The sequence below is a fragment of the Rutilus rutilus genome, assembly GCF_951802725.1.
Source record: "Rutilus rutilus genome assembly, chromosome: 18".
Taxonomy (NCBI): Eukaryota; Metazoa; Chordata; class Actinopteri; order Cypriniformes; family Leuciscidae; genus Rutilus; species Rutilus rutilus.
In genome coordinates, this window is record NC_140231.1 from 16,926,341 (window position 1) to 16,952,710 (window position 26,370).

General features: G+C 41.3%; 1 protein-coding gene across 2 annotated transcripts; it reads left to right on the top strand.

Annotated features, from left to right (window-relative positions):
- Window positions 1-433: 433 nt before the first annotated feature.
- On the top strand, window positions 434-26,249 carry LOC311276925 (pecanex-like protein 3). 2 transcript variants are annotated; one of them, XM_084386948.1, is made up of 33 exons: window positions 434-2,379; window positions 4,899-5,107; window positions 5,318-5,423; window positions 5,523-5,562; window positions 5,690-5,785; window positions 7,169-8,881; window positions 9,338-9,637; window positions 9,726-9,783; window positions 9,859-10,000; window positions 10,086-10,397; window positions 10,503-10,535; window positions 10,627-10,798; window positions 10,894-11,004; window positions 11,462-11,553; window positions 11,640-11,749; window positions 11,852-11,957; window positions 12,043-12,135; window positions 12,349-12,499; window positions 12,580-12,724; window positions 12,909-13,086; window positions 15,391-15,499; window positions 15,783-15,912; window positions 16,017-16,075; window positions 16,172-16,387; window positions 17,606-17,859; window positions 18,372-18,602; window positions 18,709-18,812; window positions 20,270-20,417; window positions 20,666-20,896; window positions 21,422-21,696; window positions 21,790-21,956; window positions 22,058-22,452; window positions 23,384-26,249. In XM_084386948.1, exons 1-33 carry the CDS (start codon window positions 2,227-2,229, stop codon window positions 23,543-23,545), a joined length of 6,801 nt encoding a protein of 2,266 aa, XP_084243074.1. In that variant the 5' UTR covers window positions 434-2,226; the 3' UTR covers window positions 23,546-26,249. The 2 variants fall into 2 exon arrangements, with proteins under 2 accessions (XP_084243074.1, XP_084243075.1); XM_084386949.1 differs by lacking the exon at window positions 5,690-5,785.
- The last annotated feature ends 121 nt before the right edge of the window (window positions 26,250-26,370 follow it).

A 26,370-nucleotide genomic window follows, 5' to 3' on the forward strand; every position in this document is an offset into this window, starting at 1 on the left:
CATCAATACTATGATGATAATATTATGATTAAATATTTATAATCAATCGGAAAAGTTTTCAAAAGTGCCTCACTTTGCCTGAAAAACCCGTCTCACTTTATCTAAGATTAACTGGGTCACTTAGAAAAAAAGTGTCCCAGAAAAGAAAAATCTGGAAAAATCATTTAAATAAATTACTGTAAGAAAATATTAACTTTGATGTAATTTGAAATGAATGAATGGAGGCCTGAATGAAATAATTGCAACCTGACAGAAAAAGGTTATGTCTGTCACATATCGATGAATCAAATCATCATTGATTTGACGATCATTTGTCCACTGAATGACAAACACTTGCTGCAGCCAATCGCATTGAAGGATCAGTTCCGTCCATGCAGGTGGGGGTTAACCGCAGTAGCCAATCGCGTTGCAGAATCAATTCTCTTCCTGTAGGTGGGTGTTTGCTACCTGTGTGAATGAAGCGATTCGACACTGGAACTTAGCGAGCTCACATTCTGGGGTTTTCTCGCTGGAGTTTTTACACAGCGGCCCTGGACTTACCGTGGAAATGGTTGAAGTGGTGACCACGTAGAGATATTTTGCGGTCTGTGTGTGTTTTTGTATTTTTATTTTCGTCATAAGGAGGAAGCACTCAGTGCTGCCGTTAGCCGATGCTAACTCGCGTTCAGTTTCGCCGTCCTGTGGTTTTCCTTCTCTCGTTTCTGGAGGAATTAACGCAGACCCTGCCGAGAAAAACCATGGAATGTTGACGTTGAGTTGAAGAGTGCTTAATTTTGCTACAAAACACTTAAGCCAAAGTCAGAGGTGTCTCACTACTGCTTGTAGCATGTTAGCGGTGTGGCTAGTGAGTGTCAGGTGATATTGAGCGGTGAGAGGACCGATATACGTCAAATTAAGTCGAAAAACTGAGAAAATAGATTACATATAATATATTTGCGCCCCTTCTGATTGATTCGATGCTCAGCAGGTTGATTCAGTCTAAAATCCAGTCGTTCAGCTGTCAGCGTTAGCGCCATTGCTGTGTAAACGCACGGTTTGTTTACAGTTCTAAAAATATTCGCACTCTGGTAACGTTTTCATTGAAGTGATATTGGAACGTTGCATGGTCATTAATTAATTAATGAATCTCTCTACTGTCTTTATTTAGACTCAATATAATTTCAAAGATGCTCTAGGCAAGCTAACATACCTATGCTAACATTAGCTGAAGTTGTGCTGGTTAAAAGCCAAATCCACTGAGACATTTGTCGGCGTTCGTTTATTCAAACGACTATTGTTTGCCGAGAATGCTCAGTGTTTTTCCTTCTCCAGATGTAGAGATTAGCTACTGCCATAAAGGAAAAGTTGAAAGGATACTACTATGACTGTTCAGGCTTGGACGAGATGACTATAGGTTAAAATAAATCAGCAGTCAGTTAAGACATAAAACTCTAAACGGTGTCATATACGCATATCTTTTGTTTTGGCAACGGGACAGGTTTACAAATTTGTTCAGAAAAAGTAGAAATTGAATTCTCAGGACTCTGAAGCTGTCTACCATATTTGCAATAGTTACAGAAGCCTAGAAAGCCAATGAAGACGTTAACTAACTAACTGCCTGTCTTTCTCTACATTGCCTGAAATAGTTGCAGTTGTTCAGTGATCTTATACATATCTGTTGACATCTCTAAAGTTAGTTAAATATACGATATCCCTAAATGAAACTTGATTTCTTAATTGTGTTTTCTAGAAATCCCACATTAGGCTACTTTATCTAAATCAGACAAATGTCTCATGCCTTATCACGCCACAGATAGGTTAAAATGACCATATTCAAAATAGCCTGTTGATCTTAAGTATGTCATCAGAACAGCTTGATTATTTTTGGGATTGTGTTTGCTTAAAGTGCTGGGAAGTCGTAAAGAAACCAAACCAAGCAGTTTTGATGATTCCTCAGGATGAATGTTTTCATGTAGCCCTTGGGTCACAGTTGTGCCAAAAACTCTTGATGATCTGCACTACAAACAGGGGTCTGCTGGAGGAGCATACAAAAGAACAGTTGATGCTGAAAAAACACAGGCCTGAAGTTGTTTTGGATCGTCTCGCTCTCTGCTAACTTTTTTTGGGCAGCCTTTTCATTACCAGTCCGAGAAAGTCCATCCCGAGGTTCCCGATGGAAGTACCGCACTAGAAACTTTGACAAGGGAACTTCAAGAACTCTGGGTTGTCTCGTCCCGAAGCGATAACATGGGCTCTCAAGCTCTTCAGATATTGCGGCAGGGAGTGTGGGCTTCTCTGACCGGAGGATGGTACGTTGACCCTCATCAGAGTACCTTCTCAAACTGCTTTCATCTCTACCTCTGGATATTCCTCTTGGCCTTCCCCTTTCTTCTGTACATGGTGAGTTCATGCAGTAATTCTCCAGGCAGATGTTCTTGGAAAAATGTATGTAAACGTAATAATACTGATGGAATCCAAGAGCTTGAAATATTTAGGTGTCACTCATGTTGAGAAACTTTCCTTACATGGTGATCTCAAGCTTTACTATAGAAAGATCTTTCTGAAATTGTCAAGATGAATGACAGCTGCAGATATTTCTGCTTCAGGGATATTTTCTATGGAATGTCTTTTCTAAGTGGTTTCAATGAAGCAGAACCAAGATAACATCAAACCTAGTGTCAGAGTAAAAAAATATATAATTATATAAATGTTCACTTTTAGTTGTAGTTGTTTTTTTGTTTTGTTTTTTAACTTTCAATTCATGAGAAAATCCTGGTTTGCACAACCATGTTAAGCAGCACAAGCACACTGATGATAATAATGATAAATGTTTCTTGATCACCAAATCAGCATATTAGAATGATTTCTGAAGGATCATATGTGTCACTGGAGGTGTCTCCAGTTTCTGCATGATTTCTGCATGCTGAAAATTCAGCTTTTTCGTCACTAAAAAAAAAAAAAAAAAAACCTTTTTTTAATACATTAAAAGGAGTTATTTTAAATTGTATTAATATTGTATTTTTAATCAAACAAATTCTTCCCTGAAATTTTTTTTTTTCCTACAGACCCCAAGTCAACGCAGTATTTTAAAGTACAATAAAGTTCCTTCAAGGCAACAGCCTTGAAGTTTTACAGAATGTTAGTACCTTACAAGCACGATCAATGTTAACGATCAGATATACAAGGAAGAATCATTACATCAGTCTTCAGGAAGACATTCCTTTGCGTCCATTTTCTCAGTGTGGTAACCGGTTTGATAATACAGAAAAGCTTGTGGATAAACATGACATGTTATGATATCGCTAGTGATACTTTTCACTATCAGGTGAACTTCCGTCATGCTGCTCTTGTAACAATCCTAAGTTGACCATTAAACATATTTTATTGAACTTTACAGCTTTTAATGTCATCAATGATTTTAATAATAATAGTAACTGATTTTACTCAGTTTTATGTCAATTGCATCTAATTAGGCCCTAGATATATCTTTTTATATATATATATTTGTCATGTCATTTTTAATGTTTATTAATTAATACATTTACTATTACTTGCACTACTGGTCAAAAGTTTTAGATCGGTAATGTTTTTAAAAGAAGTCTCTTCTGCTCACCAAGGCTGCATTTATTTGATAAAACAAAAACAGTAATATGAAAATTTAAAATGACTGTTTTCTATTTTAATATAGTTTAAAATGTAATTTATTCCTCTGATGAAAGCTGAATTTTCAGCATCATTACTCCAGTCTTCAGTGTCACATGATCCTTCAGAAATCATTCTAATATGCAGATTTTATGCTAAAAAAAACCATTCAATTTTCAATGTTGAAAACAGTTGTGTGAAATATATATATATATTTTTTCAGAATTCTTTGATGAATAGAAAGTTCAGAAGAACAGCATTTATTTATAATAGAATCTTTTCTTACATTATAAATGTCTTTACTGTAACTTTTGATCAATTTAACTCATCCTTGATGAGTAAAAGTATTGATTTATTTTATTTCTTTCCCCCAAAAATAAAATAAAGTAATTCTTACTGACCCCAAACTTTTGAAGGGTAGTGTTTAATTTTACAAAAGCTTTCTATTTCAGATAAATGCTGTTCTTTTGAACTTTCTATTCATCAAAGAATCCTGAAATAAAAATGTAAAAAACTGTTTTCAACATTGATAATAATCAGAAATGTATATGATACAGTAATGATGCTGAAAATTCAGCTTTGATCACAGGAATATATTACACTTTACTATATATTCACATAGAAAACAGCTGTTTTAAGTAAGGGATAATGTAGGGCGAGGCGGTTGTTATAGCGAATACAACCCCGACAGGCTGATCAGGACCGTAGCGGAGGGGTCTTGAATCAGCCTGAAGGGGTTGTATTCGCTATAATAACCGCCTCGCTCTACATTATCCCGCTTATTACATGGCTACCCACCAAATAAATCAATAATTTGACACAAAATACTGATTTTAAAAACGATTGTATTGCTTCCGCTAAAGAAAATAGTCTGTTCCGTCTCTACGGTTAGAATCCTGCGTCCATAGCAACGCTCTGTTTTTCATGGCAACGGTGTTATACTTAGCAGCGGTTTGTTATCAAGAAATAACAGACCGCATTCTACATTAGAATTCAACCAAGCCATGTAATAAATTGTAATAATATTTAACAATATGACTGTTTTTGTTTTTATTTTTAATCAAATAAATGCAGCCTTGGTGAGCAGGAAACATTAAAAATCTTACCGCTCTAAAACTTTTGACCGGTAGTCTATGTTGTAGCCTATTTTGCACACAAGCGCATTATGAAATTGCACAAGTCCATTGTGGCCTACATAAGATGCAGTGTCTGAAATGAATTTGAGGTTGTAATGTTGCAACCACATTGATGTGATTCTCCCACATTCTTTCTTTCAGGCCCTTCCTGCCAGTTTAGTGGTGGCTGGTGTGTACTGCGCTGTGATAGCGGCCTTCTTCACGGCCATAAAAGCAGTGAATTTCCGACTACATGCCATGTTTGACTTGGGCGAGATTGTGGAGAAGAGGCAGGCCTCGTTCGCCACTGACCCCCATAGAGTGGAAGAAGGAGAGGAAGGCTCTGGCGCTCACGACGGAAGCCAACACAGGTACAGTGTATCTACATTACTACATTCTTTTTAGTTTTCACTTATCTATTGCTCAATTCAGCTAGTAGACAGAATCAGTTTGTAGAGCATTATAAGCGTCATGCTACTGAGTCAGATGTTCTTCGGTGATTTGTTGTTGGTTGACATCTGTTGATGGTGTCGAGCAGTCACAGTCAGTTTTGGCTCACGTCGGCATGCCTGTGCCTACAGGGACAGTGGCGTCGGTGTGGAAATGACGGTGTTCCGAAAGGTGAACTCCACCCCTCCTGTACGCTGCAGTTCCCAGCATTCGCTGTTTGGATTGAATCAGGTGTCGGTGAGGATATTGTTAATGGCAAATGTCACATGTCCTTGAGCATTATTCTCCTTAACTCGTTGAAATTTCCTCTGACTTGTTTTCTTTTCTTTTGCTCAGGAGTTTTTACCACATCTTGAAGACCCTGGAGTCCCAAAGGGTATGTTGTTGTTGTTGCTTTAAAAAAAAAAAAAAAAAAAAAAAAAACATACAACACCAAATAGGTAACATGAACTGGTATGCTTGTTTCAGTTCTTCTCTGATTTTTATCATTTTTAAAATTTCAGATATTAAGGAGCTCATGCAGGAGCAGGGCGCTAATAATGTGATCGTAACCTCTGCACATAGAGACATCCTTCGACACAACTCTCAGGACAACACTAGTAAGAACTGTCCCTTTACTGCTTCACTACATTAGTGTTGCATTGGACAGTTCCCTAGACCAGTGTTTCCCAACTTTTTTCTTTTTGCTGCGGCACAGTTTTGATAAGTAAAAAATCCCACGGCACACCTCTATGTAAATATATAACAATATTTCACAAACATGCATTGCTTCAAATGGCAAATTAGATCTAGATATTATATTAAAAGTAGTTCTCACATTTAATGTGAAACTTGAGCTTAAGTCAGGCAGGAATACAATAAGGTCATATAGGTAGCTATATGATGTTTTTGGTGATGATAAAACAACAAATTTACATATTATATATGTTTTTATAAATGGTTAGACACTTGCATGTTTCATTATAATATTAACATTGTATGAAAATCAAGCTCACATGTAGTTACAAGGTTTTTGACCAGCGAATGACAGATATTTTGTTCGTCACTGGTACAGCCGCATCTGAGGCAGTCTAAATTGTGGCGGGTGGATTTATGAGGTTTGACTGACAATTTGAGGAGGCGATGGACCTACAAGGTTTAGTCACAACCTCTTTTAAATGCTTTTTATTGGTTAAATATTTGTAAAACCCACAGGCAGATGTAAAGGATGACCAATAGCATATATTTTATAAAACAAAAATGAAATCTAGAGAATGCAAGGTTTCGGCCTGACAGCGATGATATATTCTTATTTGTACGTTTTTTTTTAATCATTTTCCACGGCACACTAGTGTACTGCCGCACAGTGGTTGGGAAACACTGCCCTAGACTTCCAATCCAGAGAGCTACGGTGGCAACCCACATTTTCAGCATCCTTGGTTCAAAAAAGTCAAATTCACTTATCTATTTTTTGTAAATGCCTGTTTAAGATCTTGCTGTGAATGTTTAATTATGTATCTTTAAAAAAAAAAAGAAAAAAAAATTGGACCCGTTTAATCAAAATGATCAAAACTTGGCATTTATTTGCCCACATGGTAATATCAATCAACAACTGATGGATAGAACACCATACTAGGTTTTTTTATTTTATTTTTTATAAATGTACGTCACAATACAGAAGAAAAGATCTGTCACTACTTCCGTTTCATCACAACTTTATTAAGGAAAAAGCTTTAATCTAAACCAACCAGCTATGAGATGAACCGTAACATTATAAACTTTAATTTGAAGCCAAAAAGTTTACAGTCACTGATTATATGTACTAAATAATTTGTTGCATGTTTATTGCAAAATATTACAAGATATTAAAATCGTATAAATTAACTGAATAAATTGATAGCTTAAAACCGTTGGATTTAAGATTCTTACTAGTATCAAGTTATGTGTACCTGTAAACATCGCTAATCTGCTCAGTAGTAACTGGACACTTTTTGTCGTTGCAGGTGTGGCACCATCCTGTCTGGCTGTGGATTACAGAGGCCTAATTGGTGTGAGTGATGTAATGTCTGGAGGGTTTAGTGGCCTGCACCCAGCAAACTGTCCTTCCATCCCACCGTCCCCCTCCAGCCAAGAAGATGGAGATGAGAAGGATCAGGTGGAGAATGGGGGTGTGGAGCAGCTATCTCAGCAGAGCCCTGATGGGGTGGGTCTAGGAGGCTACTCCCCCCTTGGGCCTTCAGCTGATTCTGAGAGCCTGGGAGATGCTCCTCTCAGCCCTCTTATCAAGAGTAGCTTGAGCGAGGAACTAAGTGAGAACTTGTTGGGTTTGGGCCTCGACCCTGTCACTTTTGCCCCCAGTGCTGAGCAACCAGGCAGCCGCACTGGAGTGGCCCTGGCTGCTGGCTCCACTGACAGCTGCTTTAGTGGAGGTGGAGCAGCCACAGACAGAGAAACTCTCAGTACGGTCAGTAGCTACCGCAGTGAGAAAACAGACTCAACACAGCTTGAGAGTCCCTCGCTGGGCCAGACGCATAAACCCGTGTCTAACGCTGCTTCCACAGCTTTGCCTCAGGGTAAAGGCCCCTATCAGCAGCCTGGAGACGTGCTGCAGGGCGGCAGCGACACAGATGACCTGTCAGACAGCGTGCTGCTACGCTCACCCTCCAAAGAGCTCTCCTCTGGGCAGGGCCTGGACAGAACTCTGGTGGAGGGGGAGGACCTTCCCCCTTTGTTTTCAGACATTGCACAGCCCTCCTTGCAGGACTCGTCGCCGTCTAGCAGCGGGCGTTCTGAGACCTGCGATCTTGACAATGGCATCCCTATACCCCCCCTTCCTCCTCCACGCCAGGCCAGCTCTGTACCGTCAGGGTTGGCACTGGGCTTGGTCTGCTCGGAGCCTGCTCTGCCGGTCTCTGCCCCGTCCTACCTCCTAGCAGAGCCACCATCTCTGCAAGCTCAGCAGCAGGTGGTGCGACCTAAAGATCTGAAGCTGCTACGTGCCGGGGGCAGTGTGGGTCACCGCCCCGGGCGCAGGAAAGCTCCACGCAAAAGAGGTGCTCCTGGCAGTAGCAGTTTCGACTGTGGCTCCTATCGACGGCACCAAAACCGTGGCCAACACAGAGACTACATCCCTGTACGCAGTCGGCTGGGTGCCAAAGCCTACAGCGAGAGCTTGTTCGAGGACTCCAGCGACGAAGACGATGGCAGCGATATGAGTGCAGGCTCTAGCCTTGGATCCCAACGTCGCTTCAGCTCTGACGACGAAGACGATGATGAAGATGATGATTCAAGCTCCTCTACCTCCTGCTACTCCCCCGATCTGGCGAATGCTTCCCAGCCTGGCCCCAGTCAGTTACCTAGCCCTGGAGAGGGGGAGGAGCCTGACGCAGTAGGTCCCTCCCATTCTCGCAGTGCTCAGCGCTCAGCCAGCACAGCCAGTGCCAAGACTCATGCCAGAGTGCTCAGCATGGATGGGGCCGGTGGGGGTTCCAACAACACAGGGACCCTTGCATCTACTATGCTACCTTTACCCCCTTCTTCCAATCCTGCCCCACGTCCACTCACCATCTCTAAATCAGACCTGGAGGCTCGGACGATGCACTCAGAGGCTTTCTCCAGGATACATCATAGGATAGACTCACTTGGGGGCTCCTGGGCTGGGAACCAGACGGGCTGGAGGGCAGGAGAGCTGCTGGAAGAGGGGGCAGTAGGAGGAGGTGAGGAGCGAACAGATTCATTCTCTGCACTTCTTTTCTTGCATTGCATAGATGTGCAAAAATATTTAGAACCATGCATAGGATTTTACTGTGGTATGTTGCTCTTTATTTTTTTGGTCATGGTGTTTGAGACCATCATACCACATTATATTCGCCCAATATTTAGGCTGGAAAAACCATTAGATTTTTTCCTTTTTCAGTAATTATTTGTATTTACTTTTAATTGATTAACTCATAATAATTTTTTTATCATGGTGTATAAGACACACATTATTCACCCTCATTAGGTAAAAAAAAAAGAATAAATGTTTTTGTTTCAAATGTAAAAAGTTGCACTTTTCCTTTTTAATAATATTTTTGTATAAGTTATTTTAATTGATTTCTGCTGTAGTTAATATTTAATTTATCTTCTTTGCCCTTTAAAACTGGTTTGCCTGTTGCTTTTTGCCCATGTAGCCCCAGACGAGGGAAGTAAACGTGACTCTGTGAGCAGTGTGAAGAGGACACAGGCTATTCGCAGGCGACATAATGCTGGTAGTAACCCCACCCCACCCCCTTCCGCCATGGGCTCTCCTCCTAGCTTACAGGACCTCCAGAGAGTCCGCACCTCCTCTCACTCCCGCACACGAACGCTCCCCTCCGCCCTGCACTTCGCCGCCTCATCTCTGCTGCTGCTGCCCCGCAGCGGTGTTCACGAGGCATCGACCTTTGACGACACCTCAGAGGGAGCTGTGCACTACTTTTTTGATGAGAGTGGTAAAGAATCATTTGTGCTTCACTGACTTGTAACACTAATTTAATTCTGGTTTAGTTTGTTTCTTCAATTGAAATGATCTAATTTCAGGAGTAAAGAGGTCATATACTTTTGGGCCTGCTGGTGGAGGATATGAGGACCCAGTCCAGTAAGTCTTAAAACTTGTACCGTTGGGATAATATTCAGAAGTCTCCTAGTGTTTGACACGTTTTCATTGGCTCAGGGAGCGAGAGCGACAGTCACAGTCCTCCAGCTTTACCTCCACTGATGTCCAGGAGGTGGCGCCGGTGCTGTCCATGCTGCAGCCCAGACCGGTGGTCCTCCAGGGTATGCAGGTTCGCAGGCTGCCAATGGATATGCCAGAGGTGAGACTTAACGCTTCAACATCATCAAAACTCATGTTCCATTTCACAATCCTGCTGATTGTGTTGATGTTTTTTCTGTTTGTAGTTCGACCTAGATCACGAGTCCCCTCATGAATCCCAGGAGAACACGCTGATGATTGAGGAAAAGGCCAAGCCTAAACAGTATTACCGATTCTGGGTGCTGCCGGGGAAATGGTTAAGAGTTCGTTACGACAGGCTAGCATTGCTGGCCTTGCTGGACAGGAATCGACGAGTTGGCGAGAATGTGTTTGCGGTGGTGTTGGCCAGCCTGGTGGCATTCCTTGGCTTTCTGCTTCTTCTCCAGGGCTTCTTTAGAGACATCTGGGTTTTCCAGTTCTGCCTAGTCATTGCCAGCTGTCAGTACTCCTTGCTAAAGGTCAGTGAGAGAGTTAGCATTTTTAAAATGGTCTTTCTTTTTTTTTTGATCGTCAAAAGATAGTAATGTGTCCAGTATTAATTCGTTTTTTCTTGTCCATTTCAGAGTGTACAGCCTGATGCAGCATCTCCAATGCATGTGAGTAAATGGCTGTTTTTCAGTCTTCTCTTTTCTTAGACTTTCACAGTCAAAGACCAGCCTATCTCATTTGATGTGGTCTTCATTGCAGGGCCATAACTGGATCATCGTGTACAGCCGACCGGTGTATTTCTGCCTGTGTTGTATGCTGATCTGGGTGTTTGACTTGGTCGGCAATTTGGACAGTATGCTGCCTTTCACCCTCTATGGGGTCACCTTCTTCTCTGCCCACTTTCTGCTCTGTGCTAGAGACATGCTCATAGGTCTGTTCACTATCATTCAAAGCCAGTTCTGTTAAACCTCTGTTTGAGTTGTGCATAATATAGTAATGTAATTATTAATATGTTTTCTTCTGCAGTGTTCACCCTCTCTTTTCCCGTCATCTTCCTGTTTGGGCTTCTACCTCAGGTCAACACATTCCTCATGTGTTTGTTGGAGCAGGTGGACATGCACATTTTCGGTGGAACTGGTGAGGCCTATATTATACATTACTAATGCTATAGCGGTAACACTTTTCAATAAGGTCCAATCATTTAATGTTATTTAATGCATTCATTTACATTATCAATGAGCAATATATTTGTTACAGTAATGATTAATCTTTGTTAACATTAGTAATAAATACAAATGTCAGTTGTTAGCTCAGGTCCATTAAATATTAACCTATACAGATTAAGAGATCATTTTAATGTATTAATAAATGTTCAAATTGACATTATCTGAGAAAGAAATAAATGCTTTAGAAGTATTTTTCATTGTTAGTTAATTGTTAGTAATGTTAACAAATGGAACCCTATAGTACAGTGTTTCTAAAGCTGTGCTGTTCCTGTTCAACTGGTTTGATACAAGTATGTGTATATATATATATGTATATATAACGTATTTTATTGCACCATAAGTATGAGATCGTATCATTTGTGTTTCAGCCACCACAAGCCCCCTGTCTTCAGTCTACAGTCTATTGCGCAGTATGTTGGTGGCAGCTCTGGTTTATGGATTTTGCCTTGGTGCCATCAATGTAAGTGGGCTGCTGTTTGTCTCTTTTACAACCAACTGTGTTTATCAGTGCTTCCTTTACTCATTTTATTTATTGTGTCTGTGTAGGCTCCATGGGGAGAGGCACATGTCCCAGTGCTCTTCTCTGTGTTCTGTGGCCTCCTTCTGGCATTGTCCTATCATCTGAGCAGGCAGAGCAGTGACCCAACCATCCTCTGGTCAGCCTCACCACACATGCTGTTGACTTCCCAATCATCTCACTTCCTCAACAGCTCTGTGATTGGAATCTAACATGTTTTTCTACACTGTTCACTGGGCAGGTCTCTGGTCCGCTCCAAGTTCTTCCCAGAGCTGGAGAGCCGAACACCAGAAGAGCCACCATTAGAGATTAAAGACCCTCTTCCAGAGAAATTGCGTGACTCTGTGGTAAAAGCTCTCTCCATCTGCATTTATCTTTTGCTAAATAAGTGTTCTAATGGTTTTTAAATGGCTCCCCTCTCTGACTCTGCAGAAAGAGACTCTTCACTCAGACCTGGTCATGTGCCCTCTTATGGCCATTATCACTTTCGCCATTAGTGCCAGCACTGTCTTTATTGCTCTGCAGGTCAGTATTCCAGAATCTGATTTTGAGTATGTTAATGGTTCATTGTGAGATCTTGCTAAAGAACCTAGTTCTAATCCAAGGACTGACCATCATTTCTAGTCTTGTAAAGGTGGGAAGTCTCGTTCAGTGTAGCGAATCAAGAAATTAATTTCCATAAACAATTTTTCTAAATCATTGCGATTTTAATTTGCGTTTTTTGCACTACTTTTTTAGCCTGCCCTCAGTTTCGTCCTGTACATCTTGGCAGGGGTAGTGGGGTTTTTCACACACTACCTCCTGCCTCAGCTCCGCAAACAGCTGCCCTGGTTCTGCTTAGCCCACCCTGTGCTGCGATCTCGAGAATACAGCCAGTTTGAGGTCCGAGGTGAGTAGTCAAACCAACACGCACGCATTAATGCCTGAAAATCTGAACAAGTGTGATGGACTGATCCCTCTCTGTCTCAGATGCTGCTCAGCTCATGTGGTTTGAGAAGCTGTATGCTTGGCTGCAGTGTGTGGAGAAGTATTTCATCTACCCGGCTGTAGTGCTCAACTCCCTCACCACTGAAGCTCACACTGTCAGCCAAAACCCTGACAAACCTGGAGCCTAGTAAGAACAAGATCATCCAGAATCCTTAAGATTTCTCTAAGAGTCCTAGTGTAGTGAAGCTTAACACTAGCTGATATTACTCTGTTGCTTTGGAAGTTTTTGTATCCCAGGTTTTCAATGTGGTCTCAGACTTTAGATTTTCAGACTTGCACAGTGATATGGTATACTTTATCTGTTTCTTTAGTGGCCGTGCTCTGTTCATCTCGGTGGCTGGGATGAAGCTTCTTCGTTCATCCTTCTGTGTCCCGTCTCAGCAGTATGTCACTCTGTGCTTCACCGCCCTCTTCTTCCAATTCGACTACCCGCGCTTTTCACAGACCTTCCTCCTCGACTACTACTGCATGTCCATCCTCTTCAGCAAGGTCTGAGCATACGTCACATCTCTCTGAGATTTAAAGGAGCCAATTTCAACACTTGTAACATTTACATTCTGTCCCTCAAGTCCACTTATAATGTTATGCAAGGGCTCTAATTATCACAATCTAGTTCTTCCATCACCAGTTCCACCTTTTCTATGTACACTACCATTCAAAAGTTTGTGGTTGGTCAGATTTTTTTATGTTTTTGAAAGTCTCTAATGCTCACCAAGGCAGCATTTATTTGATGAAAAATGCAGTAAATTGTGAGATATTAAAAACTATTTTGTTTTAATATATTTTAAAATGTAATTTATTCTTGTGATGGCAAAGCTGAATTTTCAGCATCATTAGTCTTCATTAGCATGATCCTTGCTACATGATCACATAATTTAAATGTTGATTTAGTGAAACATTTCTTATCAATGTTGAAAACAGTTGTGCTGCTTAAAGGGGTCATGAACTGCATTTTTTTTTTATAATGTTCGCTTATAATGTTAAGATTTTTACATTAAAAAAAAAAAAAAAATCTAGTTTAGAAATTAAGCTATTTTCTATCCGTGTTTTTGCCCTCTCTTTCAAACTCAGTACTTTCAAGACTTGGAAGTAAACGCCCACTACTTTGATTGGGTATTTAAATTGATATTTAAAAAAAATTATAATAATCTTGTTACATAGTTGAAACATTTTCCAGTGATGTGAAACATTTGAGTATTATGTAGGTTGTGGCATATAAAGTTTAAGTATGAGTTACCACAGTTATAGTTGAGAAGATAACTTTGTGACAGGATAAGTTTAGTGTAAACAGAATTAGTTTAGTGTAAACAGAATTATGAACGTACCATTATTTGTCGGTCTTAGAGGCGCTGAGATTCATCCTTTTCGGTTAAGTGAAAAATGCGTACATTGTCATTTGCAGTGTTGTTTTAAATAAAATGAAGCGTGTTGTAATGTCTTACTGATGACAAAACAATGTCGCTCATTAAAGCTTTTATTCAGGATTACAGCGAATGGCTTCAATCAAAACAATAACAAAAACAGCATTCTCTATGTGCTTCCTTCCGTATCCAGGAAGTCCCTATATTAACCCCATAAATGCAGAAGAAAAGGAAAGCACAGCAAATCACTTTGCTAATCAACTATTCTCAGTTTTTCTGCGGCGCTACAGTATTAATACTCAGTACATATAAAAAAAATCTAACAGACCAACCAATAGAGCCACATGGTAAAAACATTACTCACACTTGAGTGTCTGCGACATTGCTGTCGAATCCAATAAAGTCGGCACTGCATCATCTTTTATTTTCGGTCTCTCTGAAAGCCTGTTGAACTGTCTTGTTTAAAAATTATTCTGCAGTAAAATGAAGCGAACAAATGAACAGTGTCTTACTGACACGTTCTGACTGGAACTTAATAAAGTTTATCCACACTTTCTTTATGTTAGGGTCACAAGGAAGGCAATGCAAAGACTGTATTTCTACAACTTGTCACTGCAAAATGTCTTGTAATCCTCAGAGGCATCTCTATCGTTTGCGTCTCTCGTATTTACTACTATATGACATGCACAAATCGGTGTCCAGGGTTAGAGAGGCAATGATGTAGAAGTAGGTGTTGATTTTGTTCTGCTGAGGTGGGCTTTCATCGCACTATTATGTCATAATGTGACAATCTAAAACAAGTTGTTTTGAGTTCTGAAACATCCAGGATATTTCTATAGTACAATGACTTCTTATGTCAAAAAATCAAGGAAATGTTGATTTCTCAATTCATGACCCCTTTAATATTTTTGTGGAAAACATACATAGAAAGTTCAAAAGAACAGCATTTATTTGAAATAGAAATATTTTGTAACAATATACATTTCTTTACTGTCACTTTTGATCAATTTAATGTCATTGCTGAAGAAATGCATTAATTAAAAAATAAAAACTCCAAACTTTTAACGGTAGTGTATAGATTGTTGAAGCATTACATGTCTGCGGGTGTTGTTGTTGTTTATAAACATCAAGATTAAAATTTAGATGTGTGAATGTATAATAAGGAAAGCGTTTATATAGTCATTGAACTGGCTACCGTTTCTTTTAAGGTTTTCACCATCATTTAACACTTTTTTTTTTTTTTTTTTTTTTTTTTTACTAGTTAATTCTGGTGTAAATGTTATTCCAAAATAATAAGGCAATTAGATATTCCCTATAAACATTCTATTTGAGTGACATTTTTAAACGTTTGTATGTACTGTATTACTTATACTCTTGCTGGACTGTGCATCTCAAGACTGATGTTGCTGTCATCTCTCCTGTGTGTGAGCAGATGTGGGATCTGCTGTTTAAGCTGCGTTTTGTGCTGACCTACATTGCACCTTGGCAGATCACATGGGGTTCTGCTTTCCATGCCTTCGCTCAGCCATTTGCTGTTCCCCGTATCCTTTACCAGCGTTACTCTCACACAGACCTGAATGCTGATCTCACAACTTTACCCTGGTGTTAACATGTGCCCAGTGGGGGAGTGCTGCCATTTCATATAGCACATTTCACATGTTCCTCCTCAGCTGTTTTAGGTAGTTTGCACACTTTTTCAATTGCTTTGTCCATAACTGAGTTTGTTTGTTTGTCCCCACTTCTTTTTCACATTCAGTATGTTTACAATGTCTTGCTATACAGTTGTTTTTTTGAAAATGTCCCTTAACATTGATTTGCTCTCAGATTCTGCCATGCTGTTTGTGCAAGCTGTGTTTTCAGCTCTCTTTTCCACTCCCCTCAACCCTGTGCTAGGCAGTGCTGTTTTTGTTACTTCCTACACTCGACCTGTGAAGTTCTGGGAGAGAGACTATAAGTAAGCCTTCAGAAATATCATGCAAATGTCAGCTACGTTGTTTGTTTTGATTAAAAAAGTTTGAAGACGTGACTTGAACCCTTAAATATAATTTTGTCCTTCAGCACCAAACGGGTGGATCACTCTAACACGCGTCTGGCCACACAGCTGGACCGCAACCCTGGTATGTGATATTGTATCTGATTAATACAGACCTTTCATCTATGTATTTTCCTTTTAATCTGTCCTCTAATTCTCCCTTTATCGCTTGCTTGAATAGGTGCTGATGACAACAACTTGAACTCTATCTTCTATGAGCATCTGACACGCTCTTTGCAGCACTCGCTATGTGGGGACCTTCTGCTTGGCCGCTGGGGAAACTACAGCACAGGAGACTGCTTCATCCTCGCCTCCGACTACCTCAATGCTCTTGTACACATCATTGAGATCGGCAACGGGCTTGTCACTTTCCAGCTCAGAGGCTTGGAGTTCAGGGGTGAGCTGTGTTCCAGGAAAGGGACTGCACAATTTTTGACTACATGACTTAAAATCTGATCTGAATTCGATTTAAACACACTAGGCATCGTTCACTTGCTGACTTTGTAAATGGTTACAGAGAAAAACTGGGCACGCACACTAATCCGCTAAAACGCTTTTGTGTGTCGGCCGACTTAAATTTTCTCAGTGTGTTCCGCACAGTTGGCTGAAATTGGTCCTCGTCTGCTTTTTTCCGGCCGATTCGACATGTTGAATCGGTGTCGGGCTGTCGGTGAGAGAGAGAACTCTGATTGGCTGTTCAGCTTAGTGAACGTGTCAGTGCACGAGAATAATAGCAAAACAGTGAGCAAAGAAGTCAAAACAGCAAATATTTCAGTATTAACATGAGCAGAGTGGAATAAAGAAAGTGTTTAGCAGGATTGATATTTAAAACGGCAAGCACGCACTGCTTTGTTTATGGTTTGTGTATCTGCAGCGTCGGTTTCCCTTTTTGAATGACGAATATAGATGAATATATCTGCAGAAATAGACAGTTGTCTCATTTACACGCAGGCGCAGAACGCGCATTCTAGCTGACAGTCGGCAGTAGTTCTCTGTGTGTTCAAGTGCAGCTTTTTCCCCCCGGCGCAGGCAGCAGCGCGAGCCGACAACACAGTCGGCTTTCATCAGCGCTAGTTCTTTGGCGTCGGTTTGGTGTGTCCCGTGCTTAAGGATCCCACACTACCGGACGGAGTCATTTCACACACAAAAACTCCCACAAACATTTGCCTGGTTTCTCATATAATCATGGCAAATGAAAACAATGTGTGTTTTACATTGTCTGACTTGGTAGAATCATAATATGAAGCAAAAAAAAAAATCTGTGCCTGTGCCCATCTTATACTCAGGAAGAATCAACACTAGTCATGTACACTCTTAAAGTGTAAGGTTCCAAAAGGTGGTTTTTGGAGTGATGCCACTAAAGAACTTTTTTTTTTTTTTTCAACAAACCTTTTAGTCAACAGATCTTAAAAGAACCATATTTTTTATCTGGCATGAAGAACATTCTAAAAATCTAAAGAACCCTTTTCTGCTATATAGAACCTTTTGTGGAATCGAATAGTTTAGAATAGTTTTTGTGCGATCTAAGGTTTCCGATACTGAACCGCAACTGATTTACCATGAACAGTGTATTTTCCTCTCTTCATTTTCTCTTTTCTTGAATAACTGTTTTCAGGAACGTATTGCCAGCAGAGGGAGGTGGAGGCGATCACTGAAGGGGTGGAGGAAGATGAAGGCTGTTGCTGCTGTGAGCCAGGTCATCTCCCCCACATGCTCTCTTTCAATGCGGCCTTTGGTCAGCGCTGGCTGGCCTGGGAAGTGGCTGCCACCAAATATGTGCTGGAGGGCTACAGCATTAGCGACAACAACGCAGCCTCCATGCTTCAAGTGTTCGACCTGCGAAAGATTCTCATCACATATTACGTCAAGGTCAGTTCCTATCAGACGAATGTCCCAAATAAAACCATCAGGATCTGTGTTTACATGGACCCTAATAATCCGTTTGTAATCGCACTAGTTGACTATCATCCACAGACACCTTGTTTTGAGCGCACAGGAAGGGACATTTTTATGGCTTGATAAAAATAAGCAGCATGGCACAAAGCATCATGTCCTCGTTGTCTCCTAATTAGGACCCGAAATAGATAAATATTAAGTCTGCTGTTAAAACAAAAAAAGAAGCGATGACAGGATTATGTTTATTATGCACCAACAGCGGGAAACTCTGTGTATTCATGCAGTTTGCGCATGTCAAGAGATCAAATCCGGTTTGAAGCTTGTAATGTATAAATGCACAGCAATCCGATCACTTTATTTACCTTTCATGTAAACACTGTTTGGATTCATCATTCGGAATGATTTCATTTTGATTGAAACTAAATGTGCCCATGTAAACGTAGCTACTGAGATACAGAGCAGTGATCCAAGTCTCTCCACCACAGAGTATCATCTACTATGTGAGCCGCTCACCCAAACTGGAGGAGTGGTTGGCCAACGAGGCGGTGCAGGAAGCGCTGCGGCCCTGCCTCAGCCCTTCCTATGTGGATAGTGACCCCACCTTCAACCTGAACATAGATGAAGACTACGACCACCGTGCTTCCGGCATCACTCCCTTTTCCTTCTGTCTGGTGTACCTGGAGTGGATCAAATACTGCAACAGCCGCAGAGAAACGGTATTTTAAAGACAGCTTTGCTGTTTACAGTTGCTGACTTGTGGTCTGTTTATATGGGAGTGAAAGATGTAACTTTTTTTTCTTTTTTTTTTCTTTTCTGTTACAGCCAGTTGAGAGTGAGAAGGATTCCCCTCTGGTCACACTCTGTTTTGGGTTATGTATTCTGGGCCGTCGAGCTTTGGGCACTGCCTCCCACAGCATGTCAGCCAGGTAAGTGTTCAAACCGATTACAGCGTTTTTGCTTAAATCATTTAAATATCATAAGTTGTGGGCTTATGCACCGTACACACATTCAGCATTTTTACAGAACGGTGTTTCTTCTGCTGCATGCCTTAATTTTTATTTGTGGGCTATACAACTAGCCTTAGCTATTTGATGTCTGAATACAATTAACATAATATTACCTGTTAAATAAGATGTTTACTGCTTCTAAAAAGCAACATTCTACATGATTAGGGCCCAAGCACTGAAAATGTTGCATCAGAGTTATTGGGCATTAGGTAGCGTATGGGTGTAGCGGGGGAGCTCTGCAGTGCCTAATTTTATGCAATACATAGGGCTGGGTATCGTTTAATTTTTTTGCGCTGCAAATACATTGATACCGGTTCCTGAACATTATTTTGTCTAAACCAATTTTATGAAATCCGTTTTAACAAGATTACATTACATATTACCTAAAAATAACTTTGGGTTTATTTTTTCAGTTTGTTGACTTATTACGGACTCAAAGACTCATATAGGCCACTGGGGGGCAGAATATATGCCTCGCACTCAAGCGTGTGCATAAAGCTTGCCGCAAAGCACTGGCAGAAGTAGCCTAATGATTATGAATGTGTCGGGAAAAAATAGCAAGGAGACATTTTAGTTGTTTATTAATGAACTAGTATTTTCTGCGTTTTCAGTGTTTGCTGCAAAGATGAAGTTGACATTGTTGACTCGTCATCTCCGCAGTAAAGTGAATGCGTGTGTGTGCGCGTCCCCCTATAGAGAGAAATGCACCTTTCATTTAGATTACATAATTTGTTTGTTTTGGTTTCGAATTGGTTCATTTAAAAGTAGACTTTCAAGCATCCTATATGCCTGTTTCTCATGTCTGTGAGGCAAGTAACCTATACGCTGAGTTTCGATTTATGTGACGCGCTTCAGTTCTTCTTGCAGTCGAAGACGGAGCAACTTTCTGCTCTTAAGTTTATTCCATTCACTGTCAAATGCTTTTCACTGTCAAATGCTTCATCAGATTTGTCGTTGCTGGTCTTGGCAGCAATTATCTTGTTGCAAATATTGCATCCTGTGCTGTTGGCATCGAGCCTGTTGAAATGTAGCCATACTTTTGATCTTCTCCACATCTGTGAGGTTTGGGACGCTTACACACTACATCCTCACGTATGTGTCGCATAACCGGAGTAAACTTAAAATGAACTAAAGTTATACCTATACCTCATAATGCTAGTTGGTGCATAGTCACTGCTCATTTGCCTAAAGTAAAACATTTATCAGCCTTTTGCATTTGCTTGGCACACCAACTTTATATCACTACCGCTCATGTTGCTGTAACTAACATAAAGTCTTGTTGACCATTTATGTAAACATGGTTTTCTTGCCATGAGATTTTTATGAGTGGAATTTTGTTGATGTAACCGCACTGATTCTCTTTCTTATACATTCAGTTTGGAGCCTTTTCTCTATGGCCTTCACGCCCTGTTTAAGGGTGACTTTCGCATCACCTCTCCCAGAGACGAGTGGGTTTTTGCAGACATGGACCTGCTGAACAGGGTGGTAGCTCCAGGTGTACGGATGTCCCTCAAACTGCATCAGGTACAGCTGAGGCATTTATCTATCCCCACTGATATCACACTTTATTCAGGTTTCTGGGGTAACACAGTGATATTTTCATAGCCTGTACTAAAATAGACTTTTGGTGAGTTACAGTTCACATCACATGCTGTATAAAGTAAAAGTAGTCTGATGATGATGCAGTTATTTATATAAAATTATATAAAATGGCTCTCTGGAATGCTGGATTCTAATTTTGTCTTTCGTTCATTCTGTCCTTTCCTCCACAGGATCACTTCACCTCTCCTGATGAGTATGAGGACCCAGTGGTGCTGTACGATGCCATCACAGCTAATGAAGAGAAGATGCTGATCTCTCACGAGGGTGACCCTGTTTGGCGCAGCGCTATCCTGGCCAACATGCCTTCTCTGCTCGCTCTCCGCCACGTTATGGATGACGGCAGCGACGAGTACAAGATCATCATGCTGAACAAACGCTTCCTCAGCTTCAGAGTCATCAAGGTACTTTGCAGCAGAAGCCTGTTTATTAGCATGTATATTCTGTCGACTGTGTTGTGAACTTAGAATCGAAAGACCAGGAGACCTGGTTGTTTCTTCAGCAGGATTCTTTATTGAGAACACGAGCTGTCGGTAGCTGCAGTCACCAAGTCTGACATGAATGTTCTCTTACAGTTTATATACATTTAGGGGCAGGAACCGAAAAAGACAGGTTTAGGAACTGGTTTTAGACTGAGAGCATTGCCCACCCTAATCCACTCAGCATATCTATTCAAACACTGAGACCCGAGTACAGGACTGGCTGGACTTTCTTGCTAAAACACAAACTCCAAGAGTTTCAGTAAAACAGGACTGACCAGAGTCGTTTGCTAGAAAACTCTGATAATCATAATTTATACCTAACCTTAACATGCTAAATTCAATGTAAACCTAAATTAAGCATTTTAATAAATCTGGATTTCCACAACTGTAAACATGTATTTTATCATGACATTGCTGTAACTATTCTTTCACTGGTGCTTCCTTCAGGTGAACCGGGAGTGTGTGCGCGGACTGTGGGCCGGACAGCAGCAGGAGCTGGTCTTCCTGCGGAACCGGAATCCTGAACGCGGAAGCATCCAGAATGCCAAGCAAGCCTTGAGGAACATGATTAACTCGTCCTGTGATCAGCCCATTGGATACCCCATCTACGTCTCCCCGCTCACCACATCCTACGCTGGGGCCCATGTCCAGCTGCGCTCGGTCTGGGGAGGCCCCATCAGTCCCCACAACATTTACACCTGGTTCATCAGCAGCTGGGACAGGTCGGGAGTCGAGAACAAGCATGCACTCTGCCGTGTTAAATCACATTTTAGGTGTCTATTGTTATTTATGTATATTCTTTCTGCTCTCTTCAGGCTTCAGAAGGGTTGTGGTGCCGGATGTAACAGTGGAGGGAACATTGAGGATTCAGACTGTGGTGGTGGCTCTACCTCTATCAGTAACAACCCTGCAGCTCATCCTCCACAGAGCACAGCATCCAGCATCCCTCAGCCTCATCCCACTACTTTACAGCCCTTGATGGGTACGACGCCTGCTTCTCAGTTAATGTATCACTGTCCACCTCCAATTAATAAAGCAATGATGTGTGCAGGCTTAGTCTTACTCTTCCCTTCCTTTCTCAAGGGACTGACAACCCCGTTGGACCTTCCTGGCCGCTACATCCCCAGCCCCTCCCACTTGCCCTGCTCAGCCAATCAGAGGGCCGGATGGATGCAGGGCTGGTTAGCTCCTTGCAACGCACCTCTTCCATCCATGGGCTTTTGGGGCAACACCTGTCCAGCTCCCAGCTGTCCTTCAGTGGCTCAGTGGCCCTTCCACCTGCAGACCGCTTCTGCCCCAGTAGCCTGCAGGACAATCTAAGTCACAGGGTGTCTCAGAGGGGCCTAAGCCTGGGTCAGGGCAGCGGGCTGCACTATGAGGCCCTGTATAACAAATGGAGTCTGCCAGGGAGGAAAGGATTCAACGGACCTGCAGTATTGGAAGGGGATGGTTCAGCATCACAGAGCATACGCACACAGGTAAAAGACTAGCGGTGTCCCGAGCTGATCTCAAGGATCACATCTGGGCAGATTAAGCTTCTTTTTTTTTTCTTTTTTTTTTTTTTTACTGATCGGTATTGGCTATCCTAAGCCAGATCCTTTATTTGTTGCTGAAGCAGTAGGTGGTGAAAAATGCACCCCTCACGTGGGTTTGCCAACTATCATTAAAAGGAAAAGTAGAAGCTCAAATGTCCGTGTGTAACACGCGAGTACCAAGGAGGTCTGTTCAAGTGCATTACAGACACACGGTCAAGCTTTAGTGTTTAGCATATTTGTACCAGGTACGGTTTGCGGGTGCGCACTCGAGTTCGAAAAACAGCATTAACATCAGCCAAACGAACCGATTTCTGATGTCAATCGAACCCAGGTGCGCACCAAACATGCTAGTGTGAAAGCACCCTAAATATCAGATAGTTTACTTTTTTTAATGACAGGTTGTAAAATTACATATGGTGCAAGACCACACAAAAAATAGTATATTTATGAATTAATAACATTTTGAAAAAATTCTTATTCAGGATACATTAAATTGATCAAAAGTGACAGTAAATCTTACAAAACTACAGAAGCAGAGAGTGCTAACACAGGTGTCTTCACGTAGCCACTGATACTCTTTGGATAAACTGGTAGAGGTAGACATCAAATTATGAAGATGAAATACTCCAAGGCACTTGCGTGGTGAAGTAAAAAGCCTTTAATTATCTGGGATAAATCAATTAAAAAACAGTTAACTTTTAATTCGACAATGAAAAAAAGTATCATTGCATCCCTAATTACTGTTGTACTAAATTTCTTATCAAATAAATGCCGCCTTGGTGAGCATAAGGGACTTCTTTCAAATGTTTTCCAACCTGAACCTTTTGGTGTATATACATAAAAATTAACCCATAAATGTCTTTATTATTCCTAGCCTTCGCAGCCTCCCCTTCCTGTCCTGCCCATTGATGTCAGCCCAACACTGGATCCAGTGGGTGCAGTCGTACCCTCTGAGACCACGCCCCTTACATCATCAGACCCGCCCAGTGCACGGGAAGAATCTACAGAACTGCCTTTACTTGAGCACCTCCGCTGAGCCTTCACTGCACGACAGGTACAGCTTGGATCAGACTAGCCCATGGTCATCCTCACCATCCAGAGAGCGAGAGCGCTGGGAGGAATTAAAGCATCTTCGGTCAGTTCTGCATATATTAGGATGTTTCTCGCAAGTATACTTAAACACATCACCAGATACGCAAGCACACTAGAAGAGTGCAGCGTAAGTAATGAACTCTGGACTGAGCTCTCCTAAGCTTCTTTGGCTACTGTTTTGGCCTCCAGGCCCATAAGCCAAAAAAGTGGACAGTCTGTGCAATCTTAAGGGATTTTTTTTTTCCTTCTTACAAAAGGAGGTTCAGGTCATTTAATCAAAGCAAATCTGTGACCTGTACCACCAGCAGTAACAAAAAGGGAACTCTCCTCTCCCCTGTAGCAGCCTTAAACCTTCTCAAGCTTTTGTTTTTACCCTCAAGCATCCAGTCCATTGCTGAACATCCACAAACCCTCTGCGTCAGCTGTGTTGTGCAGGATTTTTCTTTTAATCTCCCTCCGATCAAAGCCCAGAGCTTTCCACCAAATCAGCCACCGTCCTTTCAAGACCAAAGGACTCGATTTTGAATGCCCTCTCACAGAGCTATCATTTCATAGCGAACACATTCCAGAAAAGACATTCGATCACGTCGGTAGCCTCACACTCTTAAATGACACAACCACGACCATTCTTCAGCGAGCTTCAGGGATAAGACTTGAATACACACACATGTACTCGCTCTCATGTGCACTTCCCTACGTAGTTTACAGCCAGCTCAGGTGAGGATGGAAGGGCCTGAGTTTTGGGGGTGAAGTGTAGGACAACTGGGACAGGATAGAAGTCATCAGGTTGTCTGTCTTTTTCCCCATCCTCTTTCTTTTTATTTCTTTACACATCCCACGGGAAATCAGACTACCTTCTTAATTCCTAAACTGCTGCCTAACGAATGGGCTCTGGTGATTTAGTGGGCCAGAGCACGTGAGGGTTTCATGGCCTCCCGTCAGGCTTTTTCCTGCTACTGCAAGCGCCTCCCTCTCTGCAATACTACTGCTACTGCACCACCCCCTCTACTACTAATAGAACTAACTACTGCTTCGACTTCTAAACTCCAGCGTTTTAGTTGGAAGAACTTGATGGGGGGGAATAAAAACAATAAAGATGTACCGATTCTAAAGACAAAGATTTATTTGATTGCTGATCTCAAATGAAGATGGATGGAGTGGCTGTTTTTTTTATTGATTGTGCTGATACTAGCTGGACATGAGTGAACTGTAAGCTCCCCTCCATTCTTGAATCCACCTGATTGTGACTAGCAAATTCCCTCTCTGTGTGTAATACAACTGGAAATGTAGATGTCATTATATATCTGCTGTTGGGCGACCGAAGCTCAGACCGCCTGCTTTGGAAAGCAGGGCACTCACTGCCTCTACAATAACAAACATATCAAATGCTCGCAGTCAAACAATACACCATTGACATCAGCCTGGAATAGCTGCGGCGTGTCAATGTAAAGGAGCGTGGAATATCCTGTGAGCATTTTAAAGTGGTTTTCAGATTCAGAAAGCCGCCTTCACCATATATAATTTCCTAGCTTAAAATGATTGACACGGCTGAGCTGTGCTCTTAAAAAAGCTTTGCGTTGAAGGATATGGTTTGAGAGTCAGCATGTGGGGGCCGCCATGAGAAAATGGTGCCTTACGGTTTGACTGGGTTTCAGGTGGAAGAGAAGGATTTTTGCTGGAGATTTTTCTTTAGAGTAATGCGTTCATGCAAAATAACAATCGAAGTGTTTCTCTACTGAGCGGCCCTTCATTTTACAATGCTGACACGTTCAAAACAGACGATTCGGTCCGATCAATATCAAGTTTTGACGTGATTTGAATCTCTAGCTTCGTTTAGTGCCAGTAGAGGCAGTTTGCACCGATTTGATCATGCTCACTTTTTCATACTCACTTAAACCACCGATTGTTAATAGGTTTATAACACTTAAAAGTATATAGAGTCTCTCTGCCCATCACAGACCATATCACGTTGTTGGAACACTAAGCATGAAGTCTCTCTGCGAACCGTGCAGCCTAGTCACACTCTCTAGGTCATTTCAAGTCTGCCAAGCAAACTCGGCTCGTTCACCTTTAATAGCTATTGAGCGTTTGGTTCGAGGCCGATCGACCTCTTTCTCTCTTTCCATCAGGACCATTACTCTCATCTTTAGGGTAACTTTTCCAAAGCAACAGGGAGTACTTCTCTTACTGGGAGAAAGCACAAGTTACTGGATAGTCTTGGGTGTCAGTGATTTAAAAGGGATCTAACCAATCTCTGCCATATATGTACAGCATGTTTTGTATATAAATATATTTAAAAATATATATAAATCTATTTTATTATTATTGGATTTCTGGTTATTTTTCAATGGAGGACACTACTTTGAGTCTTAGGAGAGTCACGCTTCGGTGTATCTGTGCTTGCAGAGGGGTCCGACTCTCTCTCTCGACATAGAATCATGAAGTCTGGGGAATTGAATCAGTTAATACTGCTTTTGCACAACTATTGTAAAATAGTACACCATCCTGTATTTTTTTTTTTTTTTTAATTAGTTATATTGGGGGTTGTTTTATTTAAAAACTGTTATTCAATATTCAAAGTTATGTACAGTTTTTTTATGTGATTTTTCTTTTTCCCCTCCTATTTAAATTAAAGCTTTTTTGTGTTATTGTTTGCAAAACGGTCATTTTGTTCATGTCTTTGGTCTTCCCCCCCCCAGTATTAAATGTTGTGTCAAGATTTATTTAGAGGGTGGTAAAATCAATTCACAAACTATAAAGGAATTCAAG